At 50.6% G+C, this 27,913-nt stretch overlaps 1 protein-coding gene across 6 annotated transcripts; it reads left to right on the top strand.

Moving 5' to 3' along the window:
• Window positions 1-596: 596 nt before the first annotated feature.
• Window positions 597-26,304, top strand: CORO6 (coronin 6). Of its 6 annotated transcripts, none has more exons than XM_053366555.1 (12): window positions 597-932; window positions 1,238-1,481; window positions 5,396-5,611; window positions 12,439-12,561; window positions 13,991-14,120; window positions 14,616-14,797; window positions 16,238-16,357; window positions 21,621-21,725; window positions 22,818-22,963; window positions 24,373-24,430; window positions 25,029-25,259; window positions 25,675-26,304. In XM_053366555.1, exons 3-12 carry the CDS (start codon window positions 5,414-5,416, stop codon window positions 25,795-25,797), a joined length of 1,416 nt encoding a protein of 471 aa, XP_053222530.1. In that variant the 5' UTR covers window positions 597-932; window positions 1,238-1,481; window positions 5,396-5,413; the 3' UTR covers window positions 25,798-26,304. The 6 variants fall into 6 exon arrangements, with proteins under 6 accessions (XP_053222530.1, XP_053222529.1, XP_053222531.1 ...); XM_053366554.1 differs by lacking the exon at window positions 16,238-16,357 and adding an exon at window positions 18,368-18,487 and having other exon boundaries at window positions 599-932; XM_053366556.1 differs by lacking the exons at window positions 1,238-1,481; window positions 16,238-16,357 and adding an exon at window positions 18,368-18,487 and having other exon boundaries at window positions 599-932.
• Window positions 26,305-27,913: the final 1,609 nt, after the last annotated feature.

Genomic DNA, 27,913 nt, shown 5'->3' with positions numbered 1-27,913 from the left:
ACATGCACATACATTTAAAACGTGTGTTTTTTTAAATGCATTATATATCTTCATGGATGTACCGAAACCTGGAGTGTCTGGAGGACAGGCTAAAAAAGAGAAGGTGTTAAATAAACAAAAAACAGATGAAGCCGAAGAATTAAAAAAAAAAAATCACAACACAAGGGGAAAGCAACAGGGTGGGAAGAGGAAAAACCCAAACTCTGGTGTCAATTCTGAAACAGTTCTTATAACAACTACTCGGCACAATTCCATTACGTCTGTGAGGTTTAGTCCGAGCAATCCTGCTTGCCCACGGCGCCTGTGCCTTCAAATCCTTAGTGAGCGCCCAGTGGAACCTCCCCATCCAGTCGCAGTCTATCTTCGAAGGCAAAGAAGGGAGGAGAGAGAGAGAGCGCTCTGCCTTCATGCCCTTTTGCAAACGGGGGGGGCTGCGATATAGAGGGGGCCTTCTGCTTGCTCGCCCAACGGGTCTTGCTTTTAAAAAGAGAAATTATCACACACACACACACACACACACACCCGGGAGCTGTATTAAAAAGGGGAGGGGGGTCTCTCCTCTACCCTGCCAGTGCCAGATGCCCTTTCCAGGGCTTGGCTGGGCCTCTGGAGGCGGCCGCCCATTCCCCAAGGAGGGGGGCTCGCAGCTGTCGCCCCCTCCCTCGCTGGGGCGGGGGGGGGGGAGAACAGGGCGCTGGAGACCTGAGATGGTGGCGGCAGCGGCGGCGGCCGCAGCAGCAGCAGCAGCTGCTCTTCCCTCCAGCCGCATTGAGGCCCCTGCGCCAGGCGCTGCGTGCCAGCCCGCCCGCCCCGGAGGACGCCACCCAGCTTGGCAGCGCCCGGACGGAGCGAGCAGAGAGTCCCCAGGCCCCGGGACGGCGCCCCGCTTCCTCCTCCTCCTCCTCCCGCGCCCCCGATCCCTGGAAATCTAGGTAAGGCGCAGGACGCCCCCCTCCCGACCTCCCCAAACGCCGTGCGCCCTTGGAGAGACCTGGGCGCAGGTGCGTAAAATGGAGAGGGAAAGGGGGCCCCTTCTTTCCTTCCGCCCCCCCAAAAAAACTGCAGGCTGCTCAGCAGACGGACCATCCGTGCACACGGGAAAGAAGCTCTTCTGGCTTGCTTCCCCCCCCCCCAGCCAGCCCCCCCCCAATATCCCCTCCCCCCTCCGCTCCAAACCCAGAGCCGCTGCAGAAGCCAGGCTATATTAGGAAAGTGACCTCTGGGGTTTGCCTTGCAGAGCGCCTCGCCTTCTATAGCCGCCGCAGCGCCGGGGAGGAGTTCCGGCTTCGACCCTTTTTGCCGCCTTCTCCGAGGGCCCATTGAAAAAAAAACCCCGGTGGCTTCCCTGGAAAGGAACGCTTCCTCTTCGCCCCCACCCTCCCGGAGCCCCGGAGCGGGTTTCGTCTTCGCGCAAAGAGGTCCTTGGGGGGCTTTCTTCTTCCACCTTTCTGCCTGCACCTCCTGCGCGTTCATACGATCAGGTGAATGCGTGTACGCGTTTCCCGTGCATGATGCCAGGACTGTCGAGTTCGATACCCGTGCCTGTGCTTTGCATGACCCACCGCGTGTGTGTGAGTTAATAACTACTTAGGCCTGTACCCAACTAAACGGACCCATTGAAATTGGTGGGTTTGTCTCTGTGTGCATTCCACCCCCATTCGCCCTATTGATTTTATTCACTGTCTATGTCTCTCCGCCTGCCTTGTAATCTTTTTTCTATGCCACGTTTAAACTTTAGAGATTTCGTGGTATGTAAATAGCCAAAGGAAACAAATAAAAGAAATTAAGTTAGGTACTCATGTTTGCTTTTTGTGGGTCTTCGTGTGGCTTAACGTGCCCTAATTTAGGGCTGGAGATCATCTGCGGATGTTGCTGGGCTCCTAAACCCCCAGCAGCCAGCATGTTCGGTGTTAAGAATCGATAGTGAGATGAGCGCTTGCCACAATGGGGGACACAGGCATTCCCCAGCCCTGCCCCATTGAGACTTACAACGTTTTAACACACCCCACTGCTCTCCTCTCCCTCCTTGCAATGTTCAATTTCAGACTGTAACACTCATCAGGGACAGGACCCCTGTCCTCTTGTAGCCTTTAAGCTAAGCATCATGCATGCTGATGGTGCTGCCTAAGAAATTGTGTGTGTGTGTTTGTGTGTGTGTGTGTGTGTGTGTGTGTGTGTAAACATAGGAACAGCAAGTGGATATCTAGGAACTGACATCGAATCATAGAATTGTAGAGTTGGAAGGGGTCCTGGGAGTCATCTAGTCCACCCCCTGCAATGCAGGAATCTCTGCTAAAGCATCCGTGATACAGAGCCGTCCAACTTCTGCTTAAAGAAGTTTTTAATATGGTTTTATAGACACAGGAAGCCACCCAGAGTGGCTGGGGAAAGCCAGCCAGATGGACAGGGCATTAACAACAACAACAACAATAACAATAACAATAACAATAATAATAATAATAATAATAATAATAACCTCCAAGAAAGGAGAGTCTACCACCTTCCAAGGAAGTCCGTTCCACAGTCAAACAGCTCTTACCCCCAGAAAGTTCTTCCTAATGTTTAGTCGGAATCTCCTTCCTTGCAACTTGAATCCACTGGCTCGTCTCTGTGCAAGATTGGTGTCTGTCTTTGCAACCAGGACTTTGGGTTGTGTGTACGCCTGATTGTGCACGCTTCAGGGAGCTGACTTTAGGGGGGCTCATTCAGGGGGGGCTTTTTGGGTCGGCAAAAATGACCTCAAGACCCATTAGAGTGAGATCTTTCTCCCTCTTTTCCCCGTGCTGGTGAAACGTGGGGGTCGTGCAGTGAAACCTGGCCAGAGACTCAGAACAGAGGGAAGAGAGCTCCTTTGCACCATCAACAAATGAGAGAGACAGTGTGGTGTAGTGGTTGGAACCTGGGAGACCAGGGTTCAATCCTCGCTCAGCTGTGAAAGCTCATGGGATGTAACCTTGGGCCAGTCACTGTTTCTCTCAGCCTAGCCTACCTCACAGGGTTGTTGCAAGGATATGATGGGGAGGACAGGACCATGTGCACCCCCCTTTTGAGCTCCTTGAAGGAAAGGTGGGATATGACTATAACAATAATAATTCCATTGATAAAAATTCATTACTATTAACTACAAGTTACAACTAGAAGGGGATGTGGGTGGCGCTGTGGATTAAACCACAGAGCTTTGGACTTGCCAATCAGAAGGTCGGCGGTTCGAATCCCCGCGACGGGGTGAGCTCCCGTTGCTCGGTCCCTGCTCCTGCCCACCTAGCAGTTCAAAAGCCCGTCAAAGTGCAAGTAGATAAATAGGTACCGCTCCAGCGGGAAGGTAAATGGCATTTCCGTGTGCTGCTCTGGTTCGCCAGAAGCGGCTTAGTCACGCTGGCCACATGACCCGGAAGCTGTACGCCGGCTCCCTTGGCCAGTAAAGCGAGATGAGCACTGCAATCCCAGAGTCGGCCACGAATGGACCTAATGGTCAGGGGTCCCTTTACCTTTACCTTTTTACAGCTAGAAGATATGGTGTTGGCCCCTAGCACTAGATGGCTTTTTTCAGAAGAGCTGGACAAAGGAGGAGGAGGGTTACTGTTAGCAATGCCAGCTTCACAAAACCTCCATGTGCAGGTGTGGCCTACCTGTGAATACCAGGTGTTGAGGATATAAAGAGGGGCCAGCCAATCCTTTACGTGCCTTGCACATCAGCTTCCATGATGCATCTGACCAACTGCTGCAGACAGACAGTGCTGACCTAGATGGGGCTTTGCTCTGGCCCAGCAAAGCAATGTTCTTCTGGAATCAGTGGAACTCCTGGCTGCAGGATGAAATGTGCATGCCAGGGCACAGTTTTAGGCATTGAAAGCTCAGAGTTCTGGGGTGAGAAGTCTCAGCTAGCTGTAGGCTTTACTAGGTCGATGCTGGAAAACCGCAGCGTTTCTCTTGCTCTCGGCCTCATTCCTCCCATCTGCAGTATGGGTCTAATAAGTCTGGTCTACCTTCTAGTGCTGTGGCAGCGAGAAGGTCCATGAACTGCCTTCAAACATCCCAGAGGCACATCTGTCCATCCTGAGGACAGCTGGGATTTAAGGAGGGAGCTAGTGGCCATCTGATCTGATGGAATGAAAAATTGAAAAGCTAGTTCCTGGCCCCAAGGCGCTTACATAGCCTGAGGTTTGACAGTGGGCAAATAATGGAATAACTTTACTACTTCTTTATGTATAACTGACAAAAACAAAAATATGCAGGTTGTATTCAACTGAGTCCTACTCAGAGTAGGCCCGTTGAAATGAACATGCCTAAGTTAGCCATGCCCATTACTTTAAATGGGTCTACTCTGAGCCAGACTAGCATTGGACGCAAACAATATTGAAATCTCTCTCTCTGTGTATATGAAACACACACACACATTTTCTTGATTTGCATAACTAGTTCATGGCACCAGTTTTGAATTTTATCAATGCTGTTATTGAATTAGCAGTGCAAGAGCAATACAGGGTTTTTGCTGTTTTGTTTTTTTAAAAAATGCTAACTCCCTGATGGGATTGGAGTGAAAATGGAATTGCTGTTGGAGTGGGGACGGGGGGGGGGGCGGGGAAGGTGTGAGAATATGCTGGAGTTTACAGAAGCAGAAAAGATATTGAGGGGAAATACCTAAGCTTTCTCCCCCACCCTCTCTTCCCCACTCCACCCCCCCAAAAAAAATTAAAAATAGCTAAGGAGAGGAAAAGGGGAGGGAATGAAAAATGAAAATGGGGTGTATGGGACAGAGTATCCTGAAAAAAAAATGGGTGGCTGGATCCCTGAACAGGGGCACTCTTGTGGGGAATAAATTATTTAGAATAAATAATTTTTATTTAGAATAAAAAATTGAGGGGATTTTAATATAAAAAAGTGGAGTATATCGTGTGGGCTACATTTTCAGGTCTTTTGGAAGGGTTTATTTGTTTCCTAAAATATTTGTGTACTGCTTGATTGTAAAAAAAATGGCAACACGAAACAAACTCAGAGCAGTGTACAGAAAGGATCAAACCATAAAAATATCACTGAGGAAAGCTGACGACAGTAATATAAGGCTTTCAAAAAGTTAATATAACAGTAGACTAAAAACAGGTAAAAACTCACATCGGCTTATCTAAACAGGAATGTTTACGGAGGAGCCGCAAAGAGTACAGGGAAGGCAGCTGCCTGCCGTCAAGAGGCAGGGAGTTCCAGAGGTGCAGGCGCAGCCACACTACAGAGCGGTTGTGGCAGGGCCTGTTCCTCAGATCAGAGCACTCTATGGGGCAAGGCGATCTCGTCGGTCAATGGGCTTGGCTTGGGTTTGGGTCTGCTTCTTCTGTGTGTCCCCAGCTGACCCCCCCTTCTCCTTCTATGTCCACCCTTCCCTTCTGCCCCCTCCCCAAAGAAGAAGGATCCCTCTGCCATGAGTCGCCGGGTGGTGCGCCAGAGCAAGTTCCGGCATGTCTTTGGGCAGCCGGTCAAGGCCGACCAGATGTATGAGGACATCCGGGTCTCCAAGGTGACCTGGGACAGCTCCTTCTGCGCCGTCAACCCCAAATTCGTGGCCATCATTGTGGAGTCGGGCGGAGGGGGGGCCTTCATGGTTTTGCCCCTGGCCAAGGTACGTTCCCCACTCACCGCTGGCGGGAGGGAGCATGTTTGGGGGGGGGGAGGCTGATGATTGCGAATGGTTGTTCGGCTAGTAATAATGACTTGCATAGCATTCAATATCTATATAGTCAAAGCACTTTGCATTCGTTATCTCTTTGCAACAATCCAGCAAGGTGTTGTTGTTGTTGTTTAGTCGTTTAGTGGTGTCCGCCTCTTCGTGACCCCCTGGACCAGAGCACACCAGGCACTCCTGTCTTCCACTGCCTCCCGCAGTTTGGTCAAACTCATGCTAGTAGCTTCGAGAACACTGTCCCACCATCTCATCCTCTGTCGTCCCCTTCTCCTTGTGCCCTCCATCTTTCCCAAAATCAGGGTCTTTTCCAGGGAGTCTTCTCTTCTCATGAGGTGGCCAAAGTATTGGAGTCTCAGCTTCCGGATCTGTCCTTCCAGTGAGCACTCAGGGCTGATTTCCTTCAGAATGGAGAGCTTTGATCTTCTTGCAGTCCATGGGACTCTCAAGAGTCTCCTCCAGCACCATAATTCAAAAGCATCAATTCTTCTCCTGTAAGGTGGGATCTATATATTCAGAGCACTTTGCATTCATTATCTCTTTGTAACAATCCGGCGAGGTGGGCCAGTTGTCTTCTGCCCTGGAGTGTGGATGGAGTTTTGTGGCTTGTCTCAGCAGAAGGAGTGTACCTAGCAGACGCCTCTTCGTTGCTGGGCTCCAACTCCCATCATCCCCAGCCATGCTTGGGCTGCTGGGAGTTGTAGTCCCGAGGTGGCTGACTACAACTCCCAGCAGAACATTAGGCGATTCGGGACAAGGATAAGAAAATCCGTATTCACTCGGGGTATAGTTAATCCATGGAACTCGCTGCGGCAGGAGGTAGTAACTGTTATGTACTGAAGTTCTCTCCCTGGGCCAGCAGGGGGATACTGTAGGTAGTTATGCAAATGCAGGATCGAAAGTGATGTTTAGTGATTGGATCATTTTTATGCAAATGAAGGATCGAAAGTGACATTCAGTGATTGGATAGTTTTAGAAAGTTGCAACAGTTACGTTGTTCTGGAGCTCTATATAAGCAGGCTGACTGAGCTCCTCAGTTCAGTTCTGTTCCAGCTTACATATAAAGAGCTGCTTTGGAAGAATCGCTGTGTCGTCTGATATGTTCGCCCACAACTTAACAGTAACGGCTGACAACTTGGATGGCTTTAGAAGAGGACAAATTTCACCAGCACCCTGTGTGGCATTAAAATTGCCCTGTGCCTCTTGCCTTCAGTTCTACACCGCTGGTACCCAATGCATCCAAGCTGGTCATGCTATCCTAAAATCACTTCTGCTAGATGGGCCACTGGCCTGATCCACCAAGCTCTCTTTATGTTCTTATGGAGGGCAGCCCCCTCATCTCTGCTGGACAAGGTAATATTTTTACTGAGGGTTCAAGAGCTTCACGTTGGTAGCCACTTCAGCCGAGGTGGGAAGTCTGATGCCCTTCAGACAATTCACAGAGTCATAGAATTGCAGAGTTGGCAGGGACCCCCGAAGGCCATCCATTCCAACCCCCTGCAAGGCAGGAATCTCAGCTATACCCTCCATGACAGATGGCCGTCCAACCTCTGCTTCTAAGACCTCCATTGAAGGTTCTGTTGTCGAACAGCTCTTACCCTCAGAAAGTTCTTGCTGATATTTACGGTAGTTGGGTGCCCTTCCTTGTGACTTGAAGCCATGGGTAGGCAAACTAAGGCCCGGGACTGGATGCGGCCCAATCGCCTTCTAAATCTGACCCGCAAACGGTCGGGGAATTACCGTGTTTTTACATGAGTAGAATGTGTCCTTTTATTTAAAATGCATCTCTGGGTTATTTGTGGGGCATAGGAATTCGTTCATTCCCCCCAAAGTATAGTCCGGCCCCCCACAAGGTCTGAGGGACAGTGGACCGGCCCCCTGCTGAAAAAGTTTGCTGACCCCTGCTTGAAGCCATTGGTTCGGGTCCTCCCCTAGGAGAAAACAAGATTGCTCCATCTTCCGTGGGACAGCTCTGGAAGTGGTACAACCCTGACTCACCTTTGCCGCGTCTGTGTATCACCTGTACTTTGGTCCAGCATCACCTTGAAATCTGGGCATCCTTGCTTCTCACCTCCCGGTGTTTGGGAGAAGTAGAATTGATCAAAATTCTCCCTTTTGGTGTGACTATGAAAAACTGCCGGAGGTCTCTGTGCATTAGCTCAATCCTAAACCCCCCTCCCCTTCTGTTTCTGCATCCATTCTTGGGAAGAATTATTACCCCTTATTGTTATGCAACCTTGTATTTGAATTCTCAAGAGCTGTTTTTTATCTCTCCACCACACATGCCCCAATATCCTGGGTTTGGCCTCAGGCACAGCAGGGTTTTTTTGGGGGGGTCCCAGCTGCCTCAGCAGGGTGCGCGTGTGAGGTTGTAGGAGAAAGGAGACCACCTGCCGTTCCCCTTTCTGAGGGGGCCGTTTTTGTGTTACCATAAGAATGGAAAGGCCTCTTGCCCAGGCTGGGGCTGCTGCTTAGAAGGGCGTCCAAGGAAGCCTTTTTGCTTTGTGGGGATCTGAATATATCACCCCCTTTGCGTCCCCATAAAGTTGCAGGAGTGGTGGGTGGGGAGAAATGAGTTGCAAAAGGTGCCCTTCCGCAATAAATTATGTTTCTGTATTAAACCAGCAACATAATTTCCTGGCCTTCTAAAATCTGGAGGCTGTCACCCAATTTAAATGGATTTGCCGGCTGATTAATTGATGTAACCGCAGCTGATTAATCCATTCACCAATGAACTGATTGAAGATCTCCTCCCATAACAGTGGCCGCCTTCTTTTTTGGAGATTTATGTCTTTGCGATAGGGTTTTGATTTTTCAATGAATACTTACTGTTAAAAAGAACCGCTAATGTTAGTATCTCCCTCTCGTAACACACAGTAACACACCAGGGTGAAAGTAGGTTTTTATTTTGTTTTATAAAAGATAGCAAACATGGCCCTAGCTAAAACAAAAAATTTTTTTCCTTCCAGTAGCACCTTAAAGACCAACTAAGTTAGTTCTTGGTATGAGCTTTCGTGTGCATGCACACTTCTTCAGATAGCCCTAGCTGTTACTAATAGCTTGATCTTTTTAAGTGAATCAAATGACGCTTCCATTCATAAACCTACGGCTTAGACGTTTTGCAACCTCACAGAGTTCTTTTGCATAACTCCAGCAGACCCATTGACACAAATGCATAGAGGCATCTAAGCATAATAAGCATTTTTGACACACCGCCTTCCTGGTTACAACTTGAACTGCACAATTGTGGGCCAGTGTAGTGATGTGGCTGGACTAGGACTCTGGGCGCGAGACCAGAGTTCGAATACTGCTCTGCCATGGAGCTCATTAGATGACCTCAGGCCAGCCACTCACTCTCAGACTGACCTACCTCACAGGGTTGTTCTGAGGATATAGTGGGGGGGGGGAGAGCTGTGTACATCACCTTGAACTCTTTGGAGGTGAGGTGGGGTATACATAAAGAAACCGCTTGTGTTTCTCCAGTGATGGTGCCGATTATTGCTAGGTTGTATTCAACTTACGTTTCACGCAGCGTAGACCTACTGAAATTAATGGACCTAATTTAGTTTGCAATCTTGTACAGTTCTACTCAGAGGTCAGCCCCATAGATCCCAGTGGGTAAATGAGTATAGGATTGCAGCTTGAGTCACGCTTGTTAATTTCAGTAGGTCTAACTCTGATTAAAACAACAACAAAAACAACAACAATAATTTATTTATTTATACCCGCCCATCTGGCTGGGTTTCCCCAGCCACTCTGGGTGGCTCCCAACCGAATATTAAAAACACAATACTGTACAGCATTAAACATTAAAAACTTCCCTAAACAGGGCTGCTTTCAGATGTCTTCTAAAAGTCAGATAGTTGTTTATCTCCTTGACATTGGATGGGAGGACATTCCACAGGGCCGGTGCCACAACTAAGAAGGCCCTCTGCCTGTTTCCCTGTAACTTCACTTCTTGCAGGGAGGGAACCGCCAGAAGGCCCTCAATCCTGGATCTCTTGCTGGACTACCGACCATTATTAATTAAATGTCTATTCTGTCCTTATGTCCAAAGGAGCCCAGGGTGGCAAACTCCCCTAGTGTGTTAAAACAGTGCCATTAAAAATAAAATTTAAACTTTATTTTAAAACCTTAAAAATATTGAAAAACTTTTTAAAAAAGTGAACATTGTAAAACTTAAAGAAAAAAAGCGTCTCCCCAGAGGTTTAATGGAAACATTAGAATATGGAGAGGAGTAAGATGGAAACCTGTGTTGATGCCACGTAAGTCAATGGCCAAGATGCTGAAGGGGTACCCCCCAGCTTCTCCTTCCCTGGTCTTTCAGGACTGGAGCCTTAAATAAAATGGTGGGACCCCCCTGGTTTTTCATTCTGGACAGGCAATCTGGAAGGCTGGAACAGTTGATGGTCTTGTGGTAGTTGTTAGAAGGATTTACTTACAGAATCAGCCTTGCTGGCATTTTGCAACAGGACAGGTCTCTTTCCCCCAGGAGGCTAGTGATGGTATCTGTTAGGCCACATAACAGGAGGCTGGACTAGATGGGCCACTGGCCTGATCCAGCAGGGCCCTTCTGATATTCTTACATGAGCACAGGGGACTCTTGCACCTTTAATTGTGCAGGAAAATCCTTCTGCATATATATATTAAAGATGCAGTAGCCCCAATCTGCTTTGCATCCAGCCATCCTACATAACTGAGGGGAGGGAGATTTGACACCCTGATTCAGAATCCTGTTTAAAATAATAATAAAAATAATTCAAATTTATCTTCTATGAACCAGATATCTTTTATTGCCGCGGCTCTCTGGCTAAAGCAAAACTCCTTTTCAGTTTTTTGACTTCGTCCTCTAATGTGTTTGCAGTTCCTCCCGCTTTTGTGTCGCCTGCAAGCAGGGCTCCTTTTGTACATGAGGGTAACTCGTCGTTTTATGTCTTACGCCGCTGTGTCCAATTAAAAGGACGTCATAAAACCCCCAAGGGGTTGTACAAAACGCTTGTTCTACCCTGAGCAGATCCGTTGAAAACAAAGGGAGTGACTCATCTTGGGTCCGTGAATTTCGGCCGATCAGCTCTGAGTAAGACATGGTTGAAATGTGGATTGAAACCCCTCCGATGTGTCCATTTTCCAGCTTTGTCTTTGCAGGATCTCTGCCCCCCCCCTCCATCCCTCGCTTTCCTTTCTCCCTGTCTTTTCCTTCCTGGTGCCCGCTGGTGCCCTCCCGGCCTCCGAGGGCCTCGCCCAGGTCCAAAACTTTCCCTCCCCTCCCAGGCGGTGGTTGAGAGATGGATGAGAGCAGTTGGCCTTTCTGGGGACAGCGCTGTGCTCACAATAATGAATGACTCACTTCGGGAACAATTGAAATGATGGCAGGAAGTTGGGTGGGGGGATCACTTTTTCCACAGGTCAGGTTTCCAGCTGGGCTGTTTACTGCGTGACGCAGGGGGATCGGCCCGCCTGACAAGGCCGGCTCTCTCAAGGTCGTGCGGCTAAGGCAGAGGGTGGGATATCTCGGCTGGTAGAGCATGAGACTCTTTAGCTCAGAGTCGTGGGTTCGAGACTCCTGCACTGCAGAGGGTTGGACTGGATGACCCTCGTGGTCCCTTCTAACTTTAGGATTCTGTGGTAAGAATGGTTCAGTGATGGAACCATTTGCATGGTCCTGCCAGCTAGGGATGATGGGAGTTGTAGTCCAAAAACAGCTGGAGACCCAAGTTTGGGCCCTGGAGCATTCCCTCAAGCAGAGATTGGACAGACATCTCCTGGAGATGCTCTATGCTCTAGATTCTTCTAGCTCTGGGCTCGACTAGATGACCCACAAGTCCCCCTGGCGACTCTTAGTATTCTATGAATTGATAATACAGTGGTACCTCAGGTTAAGAACTTAATTCGTTCTGGAGGTCTGTTCTTAACCTGAAACTGTTCTTAACCTGAAGCACCACTTTAGCTAATGGGGCCTCCTGCTGTTGCCGCGCCGCCGGAGCACGATTTCTGTTCTCATCCTGAAGCAAAGTTCTTAACCTGAAGCACTATTTCTGGGTTAGCAGAATCTGTAACCTGAAGCGTATGTCACCTGAAGCATATGTAACCCTAGGTACCACTATATACTTCACTGTTGGCTGAAAATAGTTTTGTTGTTTAGTAATTTAGTCGTGTCCGACTCTTCGTGACCCCCTGGACCAGAGCACGCCAGGCACTCCTGTCTTCCACTGCCTCCCGCAGTTTGGTCAAACTCATGCTGGGAGCTTTGAGAACACTGACCAACCATCTCGTCCTCTGTCGTCCCCTTCTCCTTGCGCCCTCCATCTTTCCCAACATCAGGGTCTTTTCCAGGGAGTCTTCTCTTCTCCTGAGGTGGCCAAAGTATTGGAGCCTCAGCTTCAGGATCTGTCCTTCCAGGGAGCACTCAGGGCTGATTTCCTTCAGAATGGATACGTTTGATCTTCTTGCAGTCCATGGGACTCTCAAGTCTCCTCCAGCACCAGAATTCAAAAGCATCCATTCTTTGGCGATCAGACTTCTTGATGGTCCAGCTCTCACTTCCATACATCACTACTGGGAAAACCAGAGCTTTAACTATACGGACCTTTGTCGGCAAGGTGATGTCTCTGCTTTTTAAGTTGCTGTCTAGGTTTGTCATCGCCTTTCTCCCAAGGAGCAGGCGTCAGGAAAACTTTAGTAGGTTGGCCGTCTTTTTGTGGGTCAATTGTGTGGGGAGAGGAGGGCTGCCTTTCCCAGAAATTCCCAAGATCTCTGTGTGTTTACAGACCGGCCGTGTGGACAAGAACATCCCCTTGGTGACGGGGCATACGGCCCCCGTGCTGGACATTGACTGGTGTCCCCACAATGACAACGTCATTGCCAGTGCCTCTGAGGACACAACAGTCATGGTAAGCGATGGCACCTTTGGAGCAAAAGCGTGGGGAGTCCAGGGAGATATCTTGAATTTTGGCAATTTCCTCCTATTTTTGGAGGGAAGGGTGTTTCTAATTGGCAAAGTGGGCATGTACTGGACGTGGTTGGGTACCTGTAGACACCTCATCAATTTGGGAGCCCGGATGTAGTACAACAGCATTTTATAGAGGTGGCACGGGGGGAGACGATTCAAACACATCAGGTCAGGGTTTTTAGGGTCCCTCCACACGTGACGCAGGTGGTGCTGTGGGTTAAACCACAGAGCCTAGGACTTGCCGATTAGAAGGTCGGCGGTTCGAATCCCTGTGATGGGGTGAGCTCCTGTTGCTCGGTCCCTGCTCCTGCCAACCTAGCAGTTCGAAAGCACGTCAAAGTGCAAGTAGATAAAGAAGGTAAACGGCATTTCCGTGCGCTGCTCTGGTTCTCCAGAAGCGGCTTAGTCCTGCTGGCCACATGACCCGGAAGCTGTACGCCGGCTCCCTCGGCCAATAAAGCGAGATGAGCGCCGCAACCCCAGAGTCGGTCACGACTGGACCTAATGGTCAGGGGTTCCTTTACTTTTTTACACGTGACTCAAAGCATGCAGAACCAGCCTCCTTTTCCAAGCCAAAGAGTATGGCCATTCGCCTTTAAATCACTGGAAAAGGTGTCAGGGGCTGTTTATAGCTGGCCGGCCGGGTCCTCAGCCTGGCGTCTGACTTGCTAGGTATGATGCAGCATTTTGGGCTAAGAATAGCTCGGCGCACGACAACTCAGCAACTAAGAATAGTTGGCTCTGTGGCCTTGGCTGGAGGGTGGGTGGGAATGAAGAAGGCGGCAGCTTCCTCTATTTCCCCCCCCCAAAAAAATCCTCTTCCTCCCGTTTTTCTTCTCCTTTCGCAAAGGACACCAAAGTGTCCATGGAAAACTTTAAAAAAAAAATGTATGTGTTTATCTTTATTTATGAGCTCAGGGACCATAGACAGCTGCCTTATCCGGAGTCAGGTCCATTGAGTTCACTATTGTCTACACTGACTGGCAGCTGCTCTCCAGGGTTTGAATCGGGGGGTGACCCCGTCCCTACCTGAAGGTGCCAGGGATTGAAGTTGGGACCTTCTGCATGCAAAGCAGGTGACCTGTCACAGAGCTGCAGTGCCCCTCCCCTAAAATTGGAACAAGTTCCTAGTCCTCATGGTTCTTAATGAAAGGGCTGGTTTAAATAGGAGCAAACCATTGGCCTCTTTAGCTCAGTTTGGTCTGCACTGGCCAGCAGCGTTTCCCTGGGGTTTCAGGCAGGGAGAGCCTTATCCCAGCCCCAACTGGCGATGCCATTGGGACTAGAACCTGGGACCTTCTGGACGCAGAGCGGGTGCTGAATGCCTCTGAGCTGCCACCGTCTCCATCGCCGCCTCTTTGTCCCACCAGGTCTGGCAGATCCCTGACTACATCCCCATGCGCAACCTGACGGAGCCAGTCGTCACCCTCGAAGGGCATTCCAAGCGTGTGGGGATCCTGACCTGGCACCCCACAGCACGCAACATCCTACTGAGCGCAGGTGAGACCCTCTCCCCAGATTCAGGTCCCTCGCTGCTCCTGGTACGGTTATTTCAAGCCTGCAGCTCCCAGCATCCCAAGCCATTGGCTGGGCTGGCTAGGACTGATGGGAATTGTGGCCCGAAATGTTTGGAAGACACCAGGTTGGCAGAGGCTGCTGATTTGAGCTCCTCGGAAGAAAGGTAGGATTCAGATACAACCTCAAGTGCCTTCCTGGCCCATCCTCTGCTAAAACAGCTCACCTGGACCTCCTGCCACCCTTTTGTCCTGCTGGAGTAGGCATGGCCACCTACTGGCAGCCACAAGAACTGCAGCATGACGACAGCCTTACATGTATATGTATATAGTAAGATATTTGTCTAGATCAACCTTTCCGCAATGTGATGCCCTCCAAATGTTTCAGGACTGCAGCTCTCACCGCAGCTGACTGTTCTGTTCCTCCAGGCTGACTGATGCCTCATTTTGGCCCTTTCCCAACTCCCCTTCCTTCCTGCAGGGGGCGACAACGTCATCATCCTCTGGAACGTGGGCACTGGGGAGGCGCTCCTGACCCTGGACGACCTGCACACCGACCTCATCTACAATGTCTGCTGGAACCACAACGGGAGCCTCTTTGTCACCACCTGCAAGGACAAGCACCTGCGGATCATTGACCCCCGGCAACACCTGGTTGTGGCAGTGAGTAGCCGCTGCTGGCCCCAGCCTGCCACTGAGCATGTGTGGACAGCCTCTCCCGCTCCCTGGCTTGTCTCTCCTTCCCTCTCTCCCCTCCCTGCCCTGGGACAGACATCTAAGGGTAAGCGTCGTGGCCCAGATTCCCTTGGACATGGGACAGGGGACCTGTGGGCCTGCAGGTCTGTTGCTAGACTCCAGCTCCCATCAGCCAGCATGCTCAATGGTTGGGGACAATAGGAGCTGGAGCTCCTGAGATGCTTGACCGCTCGTAGCGGAAGCAGTGGGTGAACTTTGCACATGCTCAGAGACCCACTCTGCAGGCACACTCAGGGGTACTTTTCTCCCCACACTGTCCCCATGCTTAACAGTGGGGCGTTGCCTAGCCAATTGGAGATGCTTTTAAATATATGTATTTATTTATTTCATAAAAGTTATACACTGCTTGATTGTAGAAAACCGCAAAGCAGTTTACAAAAAGGGATAGAACATGAAAGTTATCGCTCGGGAAAAAATTGCAGAAATCATTTAAAGCTTTCAAAATGTTAAAATAACAATAAATTAAAAACAGATTCAAACTCTTGCCACTTGTTTAGGCTTGTCTAAACAAAAATGGTTTTAGCAGGTGCCCAAAAAAGGGACAGTGAAGGCACCTGTCTGATATCAACAGGCAGGTAGTTCCAAGGTATTTTATTTTATTTTGCTTTTTTCATGGATGATCCTCTTTGACATCCCAAATGAGCCAGGGCTGCGGAGCGCTCCTGCTCACATCGTGATGAAGTAAGATTGTAGTCCTCATGGTTCAAAAGAAATACCTGGTTTGTAGAGGAAGCTGCCTTAGGCTGAGTTAGACTCTTGGTCCATCTGGCCCAGTATTGTCTGCACTGACTGGCAGCAGCAAGGCAGGGTTGCAGGCAGGAGCATTTCCCAGCCCTGCCTGGCGATACCATTAAGATCCTGGGACGTTCTGCATTCAAGGCAGATGCTCTCCCAGTGAGCTCAGACTTTCCATCTGGGAAGGGGCAAAACAGCACCGATCTGTCTGTTTATGGCAGTTAACTGGGCTTTTTCTGCGATCTGTTAACTGGGACGCAGTTTGCAAAGCCAGATCTGGTTCTGCCTCAGACCCAAAGCATCCTCCTTTAGGATTCGTCCCCAGTTTTGCACTCGCACAAACGTGAAAGCGAGCCTCTACGTTAAAGGAATGTGAGTGCTCTGTGTCAGCCTCTTCTCACAGTGGCCAACCAGGTGCCTGGGCCAAGCCCTTGAGCAGGATTCGAACACAGGAGCAGCTCTCCCTTCCTGCGATTGTCCCTGCAAAGAGCTGTGTTCCTTCTTCCTCCCCTCTCCGGAGTGTGCTCTTACTTGGACCTGTACTAACCTTGTGTGTGTGTGTGTGTCTATCTCTCTGTTTGGTCCTAACCTGCTTAACCCTGCGGCCGCCAGGAGAAATTCAAGCCACACGAAGGCGCCCGTCCCGTCCGAGCCATCTTCATGGCCGATGGCAAAGTCTTCACCACCGGGTTTAGCAAGATGAGCGAGCGGCAGCTAGCGCTTTGGGACTTGGTACGGCTTGGGGAGGGGGCTGCATGACGGATGGTGGGGAGGGGTGTGTGTGTGTGTTTCTGTCGGGGCGGGGGGGCTAGCCTGGCCTTTCTATCAGCAGGAGGAGAGGAGAGGGAAGGAGAGCGTATTGGAACCCAGATCCCAGTACTGAATGAAGAGTACCAACCGGGGAATCACCGCTGGTATTTTTGGAGGAAACAATACGATACGATACGATAATCTTTATTGTCATTGTCCCATACAGAACAATGAAATCGAAAAAATCTACATCAGACATTCAAAAACCAACAAGTCTGCTATCCCAACTATCCCAGCCTGGTTAGCCCCTAAAAACTCTGATACCCCATAATTGAATACAATATACTCCCATAGAGACTACCTTAAAAAGGTAAAGGGACCCCTGACCATTAGGTCCAGTCATGCCCGACTCTGGGGTTGCAACGCTCATCTCGATTTATTGGCCGAGGGAGCCGGCGTACAGCTTCTGGGCCATGTGGCCAGCATGACTAAGCCGCTTCTGGCGAACCAGAGCAGAGCACGGAAACAGCGTTTACCTTCCCGCCGGAGCGGTACCTATTTATCTACTTGCGCTTTGAGGTGCTTTCAAACTGCTAGGTTGGCAGGAGCAGGGACTGAGCAACGGGAGCTCACCCCGTTGCGGGGATTCGAACCGCCGACCTTCTGATCGGCAAGTCCTAGGCTCTGGTTTAACCCACAGCGCCACCCGCATCCCAAGAGACTACCTTACACTGCATTTAAAACTAAAATTGCAATTGGATAGAAACTGTCTAAACCACAAGAAAGGCCTACCAAAAATGTGTACTGACCACAGTTTCCCCTTTAATTAGGGGGGTAGGTGGGGAAACAAGGCAGCTCACTGTCTCCCTGCCCGCCCCTCGAGTCATTTAGAAAACTTTTTGAACTGGTTGCCTGGAGCCAGTTTCAACTCGCCCCAGGCGACCAGGCACATCTGGTAGGGCTATCCTTGCTCTCTGTTCCATGATCTGCAGCTGCCAAGCGAGATGTGGATGTGAATGGATATAAGAGGGAAAGGTTGGGACAGATTTATTTAAATTTTTAAAAATTCTGATTTTGGTGGTGGTTCTAGGTTCTGTCCCTTGGCCTGAGTTCCCAACATGGCCTTGTTCAGGGAAGCATATTTCCTCTGTGACTTCTCGGTCCTGTTAGGATACACTGACTCTGGACACACCCTACATTTTAAAGCCCATTCACTTCCCCCTGAAGAATCTTGGGAAGTGTAGTTTGTTAAGGGTTCTGGGAATTGTAGCACTGTGGGGGTTAAACTACAGTTCTCAGGATTCTTGGGGGAAATAATGTGCTCTAAATGTACCATTATTATTATTATTATTATTATTATTATTATTATTATTATTATTATATCCCACTTTCATCTAAAGAGCACAAGGTGGTATACATACTGTATTTTCCTCTCTATAAAACGCACCAGACCACAAGACGCACCTAGTTTTTGGAGGAGGAAAACAAGAAAAATAATATTCTGAATCTCAGAAGCCAGAACAGCAAGAGGGATCGCTGCGCAGTGAAAGCAGCAATCCCTTTTGCTGTTCTGGCTTCTGGGATAGCTGCGCAGCCTGCATTCGCTCCATAAGACGCACACACATTTCCCCTTACTTTTTAGGAGGGAAAAAGTGAGTCTTATAGAGCAAAAAATCCCTCTCTATTTTATTCTCACAACAACCCCATATCATAGGTTAATCTGATGCTGCCCTCTGTGGCTTTTTCTCAGTTTTGCCGCTTGGGGGCGCACCTCTAGAGTAAAAGAACTACCTGAGAATTAACAGGGATCTCCCACCACACAGCGAGTTTTATTAAAAATTAAAATTAAAAATTTCCTTGAGAAATCTCCAGAGGCAGCTGCAGCTCCCAGCCGGCAACCTCTCTCTCTCTCCATCCTTCTCACCTCCTCCTGCTCCTCGCTTTTCCTTTCGACACACCCTTTTAACCCTTTCTCTCCCCTGCTTGCCCCAGGAAAGGTTTGCCCCCCACGAAGGGATGCGGCCGATGAGGGCCGTCTTCACCCGCGACGGACTCGTCTTCACCACGGGGTTCACTCGCATGAGCCAGCGAGAGCTGGGACTCTGGGATCCGGTAGCTGGGCCACGCATGGTGTGGAGTGTTTTCCCACCCCCCGGGAACCTGGGCGCTTTCTGCGACATTGCCACCTCTCCCGGCACGCTGAGTGTTTGGAGACAGGCCAGGCCAGGGCAGCTGCAAAGTTCAGGCGAGGAGACATGTGCTCAAAGGCATTAATGCGCAGAGGAACATCAGAGGGACACCTTAATTTCCAGCAGGGCAGCTTTAAAAAACATCAGATGCACACTGGATCCAAAGGTCCAGCATCCTGTATCCTCTAATTCAATGTTTCCCAAACTTGGGTCTCCAAATATTTTGGACTACAACTCCCATTATCTCCCAACATCTACATGCAGCCGCTGGGAGAGATCATCAGGGGGTTTGGGCTGGGTGTTCATCAGTATGCGGATGATACCCAGCTCTACCTCTCTTTCAAATCGGAACCAGTGAAGGTGGTGAAGGTCCTGTGTGAGGGTCTGGAAGCGGTTGGAGGATGGATGGTGGCTAACAGATTGAGGTTGAATCCTGACAAGACAGAAGTACTTTTTTGGGGGGACAGGAGGTGGGCAGGTGTGGAGGATTCCCTGGTCCTGAATGGGGTCACTGTGCCCCTGAAGTGTGCAGCCTGGGAGTCATTTTGGACTCACACCTGTCCATGGAGGCACAGGTTAATTCTGTGTCCAGGGCAGCTGTCTACCAGCTCCACCTGGTAAACAGGCTGAGACCCCACCTGCCCGCAGACTGTCTTGCCAGAGTGGTACATGCTCTGGTTATCTCCCGCTTGGACTACTGCAATGTGCTCTACGTGGGGCTACCTTTGAAGGTGACTCGGAAACTGCAACTAATCCAGAATGCGGAAGCTAGACTGGTGACTGGGAGCGGCCGCCAAGACCACATAACACCGGTCTTGAAAGACCTACTTTGGCTCCCAGTACGTTTCCGAGCACAATTCAAAGTGTTGGTGCTGACCTTTAAAGCCCTAAATGGCCTCGGTCCAGCTGTGAGAAGCCAAGTTACAGGGAACCAGGCAGAGGGCCTTCTCGGTAGTGGCACCCACCCTGTGGAACGCCCTCCCACCAGATGTCAAAGAGTAAAATAACTACCAAACTTTTAGAAGACATCTGAAGGCAGCCCTGTTTAGGGAAGCTTTTAATGTTTAATAGGTTCTTGTATTTTAGTGTTTTGTTGGAAGCCGCCCAGAGTGGCTGGGGGGGGGACCCAGCCAGATGGGCAGGGTATAAATAATAAATTTATTATTTATAGCAAGACCAGTAGCCAGGGATGATGGAAATTGTAGTCTGAAAAAACAGCCGGAGACCCAACTTTGGGAAACGCGGCTCTAATTCACATGCATACAAAGAATCAGGCGTTGTAGCTGCTTCTTGCTCACTGACAAGGCAGGTGGGCAATTTAACTAATTTGCATTGCTCTGTCGGTAGAGCATATCTGGGTTGTGGGTTCGAGTTCCACTCTGGGCAAAATATTTCTGCATTGCAGGGGTTTAGGTTAGATGACCCTCGTGGTCCCTTCCAACTCTCCAGTTCTAAGATTCTAAGACAGGTGTGGGCTATAGCTAACATTAGTCCTACTCAGAGTAGACCCACTGAAATTAATGGAGGTGACTATCTGAGGCTCATCCCTTCACCTGTCGTCGTTCCCCTGTTTGGCCACTGGAGGGCGCATCTCTAAGTTGCTTCCTGGGAGATGTAGTCTTTCAGTGCCTTGTCAGTGTTGGATCAGGTGGCATTGAGGACTTCATCCCCCATCATGCATTGTGCAGGAGGCCAACTTTACCACATTCCCCTGAGTATAAGGATCGTTGGATTCTAATAGAGCCACCATTGGAGGCAAATGCCATGTTCCTGGAACATGTGGTGTGGATTTGCAGAAGCGTGTGTGCTTGTGGGGACTGGGGGGGGGGCATGAAAATCACAGTGCATGCTGGGAATGCTGTGCTCCTAAGTGTGCAAAACATAGGAACTGGGACTTCTGAAAGCAGAGATGGGGTTTCTAGTTGGGGGGACCCGCCCCTACCTGGGGGCAGGGGAAAGGCATTCCCACCGCAAAGAGAAATGTTAATCCCAGAGCTGCCACAGGGTGGCCTTTAAAGGTAAAGGGACCCCTGACCATTAGGTCCAGTCGTGGCCGACTCTGGGGTTGTGGTGCTCATCTCGCTTTATTGGCCAGCTCCGGCGTACAGCTTCCGGGTCATGTGGCCAGCATGACGAAGCCGCTTCTGGCGAACCAGAGCAGCGCACGGAAACCCCGTTTACCTTCCCGCCGGAGCAGTACCTATTTATCTACTTGCACTGGTGTGCTTTCGAACTGCTAGGTTGGCAGGAGCAGGGACCGAGGAACGGGAGCTCACCCCATCGCGGGGATTCGAACCGCCGACCTTCTGATCGGCTAGTCCTAGGCTCTGTGGTTTAACCCACAGCGCCACCCGTGTCACTATAGGGTGGCCTTTACACAGCTGGCATTTGGCATAGCCAGACTTCCCGCTCCAAGGCCAGCTGTGTGCTTGAAGAATATACCAGGCCCTCAGCACATGCTCAGAGGCACACAGTCTCCTTGTTTTGCTCCTCCTGGTTCTGAGCCTTGGGCTCCCTCCCGGCACAGGAACCCAAAAATCAAGACGGTGGAAGGAAGGTTATTCAAATGCCTGACAAAGGGAAGCGGGGTGTGTCCCTAGCTTAATAGGCTTGGTTGGGGGCGGGTCAGACTAGATGTCCTTTGAGGTGCCTTTCAGTGGAGCTCAGTGGCAAAGCCCCTGCTTTTAGAAACATCCCACGCCGCCTTTGTATACCATGCCAGGCTCTTTCCCCATATTGCCCAGTGTTGTCTGCACTGACTGGCAGCGCCTTTGGGAGGGGAAGCTCTTTCCCTCCATCCCACGCTACCAGTTTCTGGAGATGCCAGATTTCGAACCTGGGACCACCTGTGTGCAAAGTGGGGGCTCTGCTACTGAGCTGCAGAATCCCTCTCCACTTGGGCCATGGGGCTGAGGAGGGAGATTGGGTAGTGCTGGGGCGTCCCCATTTTGTGTGTGTGTGTGTGTGTGTGTGTGTGTGTGTGTGTGATTGCTGTGCCCAGATTGTGTCTGGTCTGGTTTTGCCCCCCCTGCCCTGACACTCCCTTCTTCCTGCAGAAGAACTTCGAGGAGCCCATAGCCCTCCAGGAGATGGACACAAGCAATGGGGTTCTCCTTCCCTTCTATGACCCCGATTCCAGCATAGTCTACCTGTGTGGCAAGGTAAAAAGTCGGAGGCTGTAGCATTCCTGTTTGGCCACAGAAGAGATGGGGCACTAGAGCCCCTGAAACCAACTGCCCCCATTTCTCCCACTGTTTCCATTTTGGGCATTCTTAGAATTGGTACCTGAGCTCGCTCGCTTTCCTCTCCCCTCCTCATGCCTTTTCCTTTTGCAACAACACTTCTGCGGCATAGTGGCCTGTAAGAGCCTCTTGGCTGCTGGGGTTCAGCCATGAAGCTCCCTGGGCGACCTCACACACTGGCCACACTCTCTCTCAGTCTGACTACCTAGCAGGGGTTGTGAGGATAAAACAAGGAAGTGGGGGAATAGTGAAGCGAGCACAGTGGTATCTCGGGTTACAGACGCTTCAGGTTACAGACGCTTCAGGTTACAGACGCGTCAGGTTACAGACATTTCGGGTTACAGACTCCGCTAACCCAGAAATAGTACCTCGGGTTAAGAACTTTGCTTCAGGATGAGAACAGAAATTGCATGGCGGCAGCGGGAGGTCCCATTAGCTAAAGTGGTACCTCAGGTTAAGAACAGTTTCAGGTTAAGAACGGACCTCCGGAACTAATTAAGTTCTTAACCTGAGATACCACTGTACATTGAGGGAAGATCTCCAGGACTGATATCCAACGAAACAGTTTGCCTTTCAGGAAAGTGAAAAGATGCTCAAAGATATAGATTTTGGATTTAGATTTTGAGGGTTTGGGGTTTTGTTTTGTTTTTAAAGGATATTTTGATGTTTTGAGATATTTTGGATTTTTAGATTTTATATATATATATATATATATATATATATATATATATATATATATATATATAAAAGTTTTGATTTGTAGAAAGAGAGCTCTCCCATAAGGCATGCCCTACCCTGCTTTTCAAATGTGTGCGCATTTCCCCCCTATTTATATTAATTTCTCCATTCAGGGCATCCCCCTATCCCTGTTAATCAGCAAACTTCCGTGCTGATAAAAACGCAGCGAACTTTTCCTCGCACCCTGAAAGTGTGAGGTTCTCGCTAACTAATTTAAAAAACGAAACAAAAAGCCGAGTTACTTCCCAGCCTAAATCTTCTGCTTCCGTGCAGGGGGACAGCAGCATCCGGTACTTTGAGATTACGGACGAAGCCCCCTACGTCCATTACCTGAGCACCTACAGCAGCAAAGAACCCCAGCGAGGGATGGGCTTCATGCCCAAGAGAGGCCTGGATGTCAGCAAATGCGAGATTGCCAGGTATGGCTGAAGGTCCAAGAGGTGCAGGGTGGCTTGAGAGGGGCGGGGGAATGATGATAATAATAATAATAATAATAATAATAATAATAATAATAATAATAATAATAATAATAATAATAAATAATTTATTATTTGTACCCTGCCCATCTGGCTGGGTTTCCCCAGCCACTCTGGGCGGCTTCCAACAAAGATGAAAAATACACTAAAATGTCACATGTTAAAAACTTCCCTGAACAGGGCTGCCTTCAGATGTCTTCTGAATGTCAGGTAGTTGTTTATCGCTTTGACATCTGATGGGAGGGCGTTCCACAAGGCGGGCGCCACTACCAAGAAGGCCCTCTGCCTGGTTCCCTGTAACTTGGCTTCTCGCATTGAGGGAACCGCCAGAAGGCCCTTGGCGCTCGATCTCACTGTCCGGGCAGAACGATGGAGGTGGAGATGCTCCTTCAGGTATACTGGGCCGAGGCCGTTTAGGGCTTTAAAGGTCAGCACCAACACTTTGAATTGTGCTTGGAAATGTACTGGGAGCCAATGTAGGTCTTTCAAGACCGGTGTTATATGGTCTCGGCGGCCGCTCCCAGTCACCAGTCTAGCTGCCTTAAGGAAGGTTTGTGGCTTCGGAAAGGAGAAAATCTCGGTTATTACCCTCTCCGCTGGCAAGCTCGGCTGGTGCGTGCCAATCTGACACAAATTGAATTTGACGCGAATCGCATCACAGAATTGTAGAGTTGGGAGGGACCCCCAAAGGTCATCTGGCCTGACCCCCTGCAATGCAGGAATCGCAGCTAATGAGTCCCTGACGGATAGCCGGCCAACCTCTGCTTCTAAAGGAAAGAAGGGAGTCCCTTCCGCTGTCATACGGCTCATAACCAGTGAATCACCCAGTGGGCCTCCCTGGAGAGCGTGTTTCATTGATGGAGGGGCCACCACCAAGAAGGCCATTTCCCCAATGGCTGCTAGCTCCATCTAGGTCGGTGGGCTCTGAATAAAAGCCCCAAATAACCACGACCTCAGTGGATGGGGCAACCTTGTGTCCGGGGAGCTGATGCTTAAGGTGTTGGCGGCGCAAGAATCTAGCCCAGGTGATAGGGTTGTGCCTGCCCCATAACCCACAGAGGGGGAGCCACAGCCCAGGGCCCAGGTGCTGCTCTCCAAGCCTCTCTTCCTGGCCCTCAAAACTTTCCCCTGGTGGGTTTTTGCCTGGCTGGAAATTCCCACCCGAAACTCTGACTCTTCGCTTGGCGTGATAGAGGATGCGGGTGGGGGGTGTCTGTGTGCAAAATTTGTTACTCCGCACACTTTCGCCTCTGGCCTCACCCCAGCCCTGGCATGCGGCCCCCAGACTGAAAAATGGGTTCCCTGCCCTCACCTGACCTCGTGTCCCCCTTTGCTTCTCCCCCATGAAACAGGTTTTTCAAGCTGCACGAGCGCAAATGCGAGCCCATTGTTATGACCGTTCCACGAAAGGTGAGCAAATCGGAAGATTCGGGGACCATGGGCATGTCAGTTTGAACTGGGGGGGGGGGAGAACCATTATTGGAGGCACACACACCTCGGCTGCATCAATTTCCCAATATACCTGAGCTACAAGTCCCGTCAGACCCAGAAACCAGGCTTGATGGGAGTTGTAGTTTAGCAGCACCTGGCGGGCTCCAGGCTCCTGTGCCATGCCTGCTCTAGAACCGGGGTTCCCAAAATGGGCAACAGTGCCCCCTGGGGGCAGCGGGGGGGGGGTGTGCCGGAGGGGTAAATGACTATCAGACTTTGAAAAGCTGGGGAAAGTTCACTAATTCTATTTAATGAATTAAATTTTGTTTTGAACAAATGTGTAATTAATTGTTTCTGCTTTGAATGTTATTGTGTTATTGTCTTCCTTAGTGGCTATTCTAAATAATGCTGTTTGTGGGGTAGGGGACACGGGGGTGAATTTATGGCACCGAGGGGGGGGGTAGCCCCCAAAAGCCATTATTCTAGATGGACCAGATCTTAGTCCAGAGGGCATTATGGATAGCAAGGACAAAGCAGTCTGGAATCTCTCCTGTTCCCTTCTTCCTGTCCTGGGCAGTCTGACCTCTTCCAAGACGATTTATATCCTGACACACCGGGGCCTGAACCCGCACTCGAGGCAGACGAGTGGCTGTCGGGAAAGGACGCGGAGCCCATCCTGGTTTCGTTGCGGGACGGCTATGTCCCCGTCAAGAACCGGGAGCTCAAGGTCACCAAAAAGAACATCCTGGACAGCAGGCCCCCCACGGGGCCACGGCGAAGCCAGTCAACTTGCGACACAAATTTTTCGGTGAGTTTTTCTCATACGCTCAGGGGCGGGAAAGGGGAGGTAAGCTTGACGGCTATGAAAGCGCCTGGAACGCTCTCTGCAGCAAGAGTTAAATCAAGTTGCGGCGCCACCTGGTGGCGGTTGGAAAAACAATCACAAAATGCCCTTCAAGGCACTTTGACGCTGTTCAGTTTCCTCCAAAGCATTTCAGTAGAAGTTTCAAGCGGGCTGTGAAATGGACCTGAATGGCTACATTGGTGGAGGCTCACAAATGCTGTGGACTAGAAGCTTGCTTTTCTCCATCTGGAGGAATGAAGGGTTGAGACCTTTTCAAGGGAGCGTGGTGGGGTCCCCTAGGTCCTGCCACTCCTCTAACTCTTGCCTTTCTCTCTCTTTCTTTCTCCGTCCTTTCTCCCCACCTGCTCCCCCCCCAAAGCGTTCTGCCTTGGAGGAGCTTCTGGAAGAGATCCGGTCCTTGCGGCAAACTGTCCAAGCTCACGAGAAGCGCATCTCTGACCTGGAAAACAAACTCTGCCAGTTCACCAACGGGACGGACTAGCAACTCCCCCCACCCCCCGAAAAAAACCACCCACCCACCAGCCTTGGCCATGCCTGGGGACACCCTCTGCCGGAGACCCGGATTCTCCATCTTTCCCCTTTCCCAGAGACTCCGCTGCTTATTCTCCCATGGCTCAGCAGACGTTTGCAGTGGGGAGCAGGGACATTCTCCCCCCGCCCGACCCCCGCCTACTGGAAATGGCCCACCTCCCTGACCTCCACCCCTAAGCTTGGACTTTGATCTCAGCTGCTTTGGAAGACAGGCAAGACCTTTTTTGGGGAGGGGGCAGAGAGAGTGAAGGAGAGAGGGATCAGAGTTCATATCTTGGCCCCCCACCCTGTCCCAAAACTGGGCCCGACACCCACCCTCTACCTCATCCTGTCTTCTTGCCACGGAATGGGACAACTGTGTTATTTTTATTGGGGGGGGCGTGTTCCATGTGTGTTTTGGGATGCAGTGACCGGGGTGGGGTGGGGGGTCGAGATTTGAGGTTGAATGGAGACTGGGGGGGGATGAAGGAAGTGGGGGGCAGGCATTGCTTTGGGGGGGGAGACAGACCCTGCAGGCGGGGGCAGACGTTGGCCAGAGGAGAGCGGATCGGGTGGCCTCTGTGCTGAGCGAACGGGTAGGGTATTATGGGATGGCTCGGAACAATTATCCGGGGCCCTGATGAGTTGCCTCACGTCTTTGGTTTGGGGGGGCAGGTTGTTCTCTGCAATATGTAGTTGGGTGGAGTGCCAGCTGCTTAAAAAGGGGGCAAAGAGATCTGTAGGCCATCGCTGAATTGTGAGGATGTGCCAGTGAATTTTGGGGATCCCTGGAATGGAGCGGGAGGGGGGCTGTCCCTCTCCCCCCATGCTTGTATTGCAAAGCCGCAACCTCGGGGGGGGGCTGGGGGCGGTGGGACAAGGCAGGAGGGCCATTGCTCATGCGCAAACGCTGATTAAAATATATGTGCAGTTAAAAGATCTCATCGGACGCAGCCTTTCTTTTTTCTGTCTGTAAAAGGACAAATCTGTGTCTATCAATCCCGCTGGATCCCTTCTAACTCTTATGAGTCTATAGCCTCCAGGGCTGTGTTGTCATTGGACAGAGTCAGACCCAGGAGGGACTGGATTCGAATCTGCGCTTGACCACAAAGCTCAGGCTTAGATGGCTTGCTCTCTGCCTAACCTACCTTGCAGATAAAATGGGGGAACAAACCATGAGGGACTGGACTTATGCGGGTGGCGCTGTGGGTTAAACCACAGAGCCTCGGGCTTGCCGATCAGAAGGTCGGCGGTTCGAATCCCTGCTATGGGGTGAGCTCCCATTGCTCGGTCCCTGCTCCTGCCAACCGAACAGTTCATAAGCACGTCAAAGTGCAAGTAGATAAATAGGTACCGCTCCGGCGGGAAGGTAAACGGCGTTTCCGTGCACTGTTCTGGTTTGCCAGAAGCAGCTTAGTCATGCTGGCCACATGACCTGGGAGCTGTACGCCGGCTCCCTCGGCCTATAAAGCGAGATGAGCGCCGCAACCCCAGAGTCGGCCACGACTGGACCTAATGGTCAGGGGTCCCTTTACCTTTTTAATAAATAAAATGAAAGAGCTTCTTCTTAAACCATAGTTCCATGGTAGATCCCAGATTCAGAGTTGCGGAGCCTCTCTCAACCGTACCTGGAGAAGTTCGGCCTGCAAGCTGGTCGCTCTGCCACTGAACTACAACCCTTTCCCAACAAGACGCCAAAAGGACGGAGTCAGGAGACAGCGAAGGTTCACGAGGTTTTATTTTGTGTCTCTGTGTAGGTAACACACCTGAGCAGGCTGGTTGTTGTGGTCCCTCCCCTCAGAGAGCGGCTTCCCCCTGGCACGTGGGGGTTAAGGACCCACATCCTTTCCGAAGAGCCACACACACCCCACCCCCGACCCCGACCCACCCCCAAACTGTGCACGACACATTTGTCTTGTCTCGGTGGGGTGTTGAGGTGGGGGCACGTCTGAGAACTAGGCCTAGAGGCATATCTCTGGCCCCCGCCATTGCCTGGCAAAGGTTTTGGACAAGGAAGAGGCATGTGTGTTTGTGTATTTGTGTGTAGGTTAGCACCATTGAACAACGGGGGTTGCCGTGACCTCAGA

This window comes from Podarcis raffonei, chromosome 15 (assembly GCF_027172205.1).
Source record: "Podarcis raffonei isolate rPodRaf1 chromosome 15, rPodRaf1.pri, whole genome shotgun sequence".
Classification (NCBI taxonomy): Eukaryota; Metazoa; Chordata; class Lepidosauria; order Squamata; family Lacertidae; genus Podarcis; species Podarcis raffonei.
This window is presented reverse-complemented; position numbering and strand designations above follow the sequence as displayed.

What these genes read in the sequence shown, in the direction of transcription:
- CORO6 (XM_053366555.1), top strand. Translation starts at nt 5,414, where the DNA reads ATGAGTCGCCGGGTGGTGCGCCAGAGCAAGTTCCGGCATGTCTTTGGG. An exon ending in TTATGACCGTTCCACGAAAG is followed by an intron (nt 24,431 to 25,028) that starts GTGAGCAAATCG and finishes TGTCCTGGGCAG; the next exon opens with TCTGACCTCTTCCAAGACGA. An exon ending in CTTGCGACACAAATTTTTCG is followed by an intron (nt 25,260 to 25,674) that starts GTGAGTTTTTCT and finishes CCCCCCCCAAAG; the next exon opens with CGTTCTGCCTTGGAGGAGCT.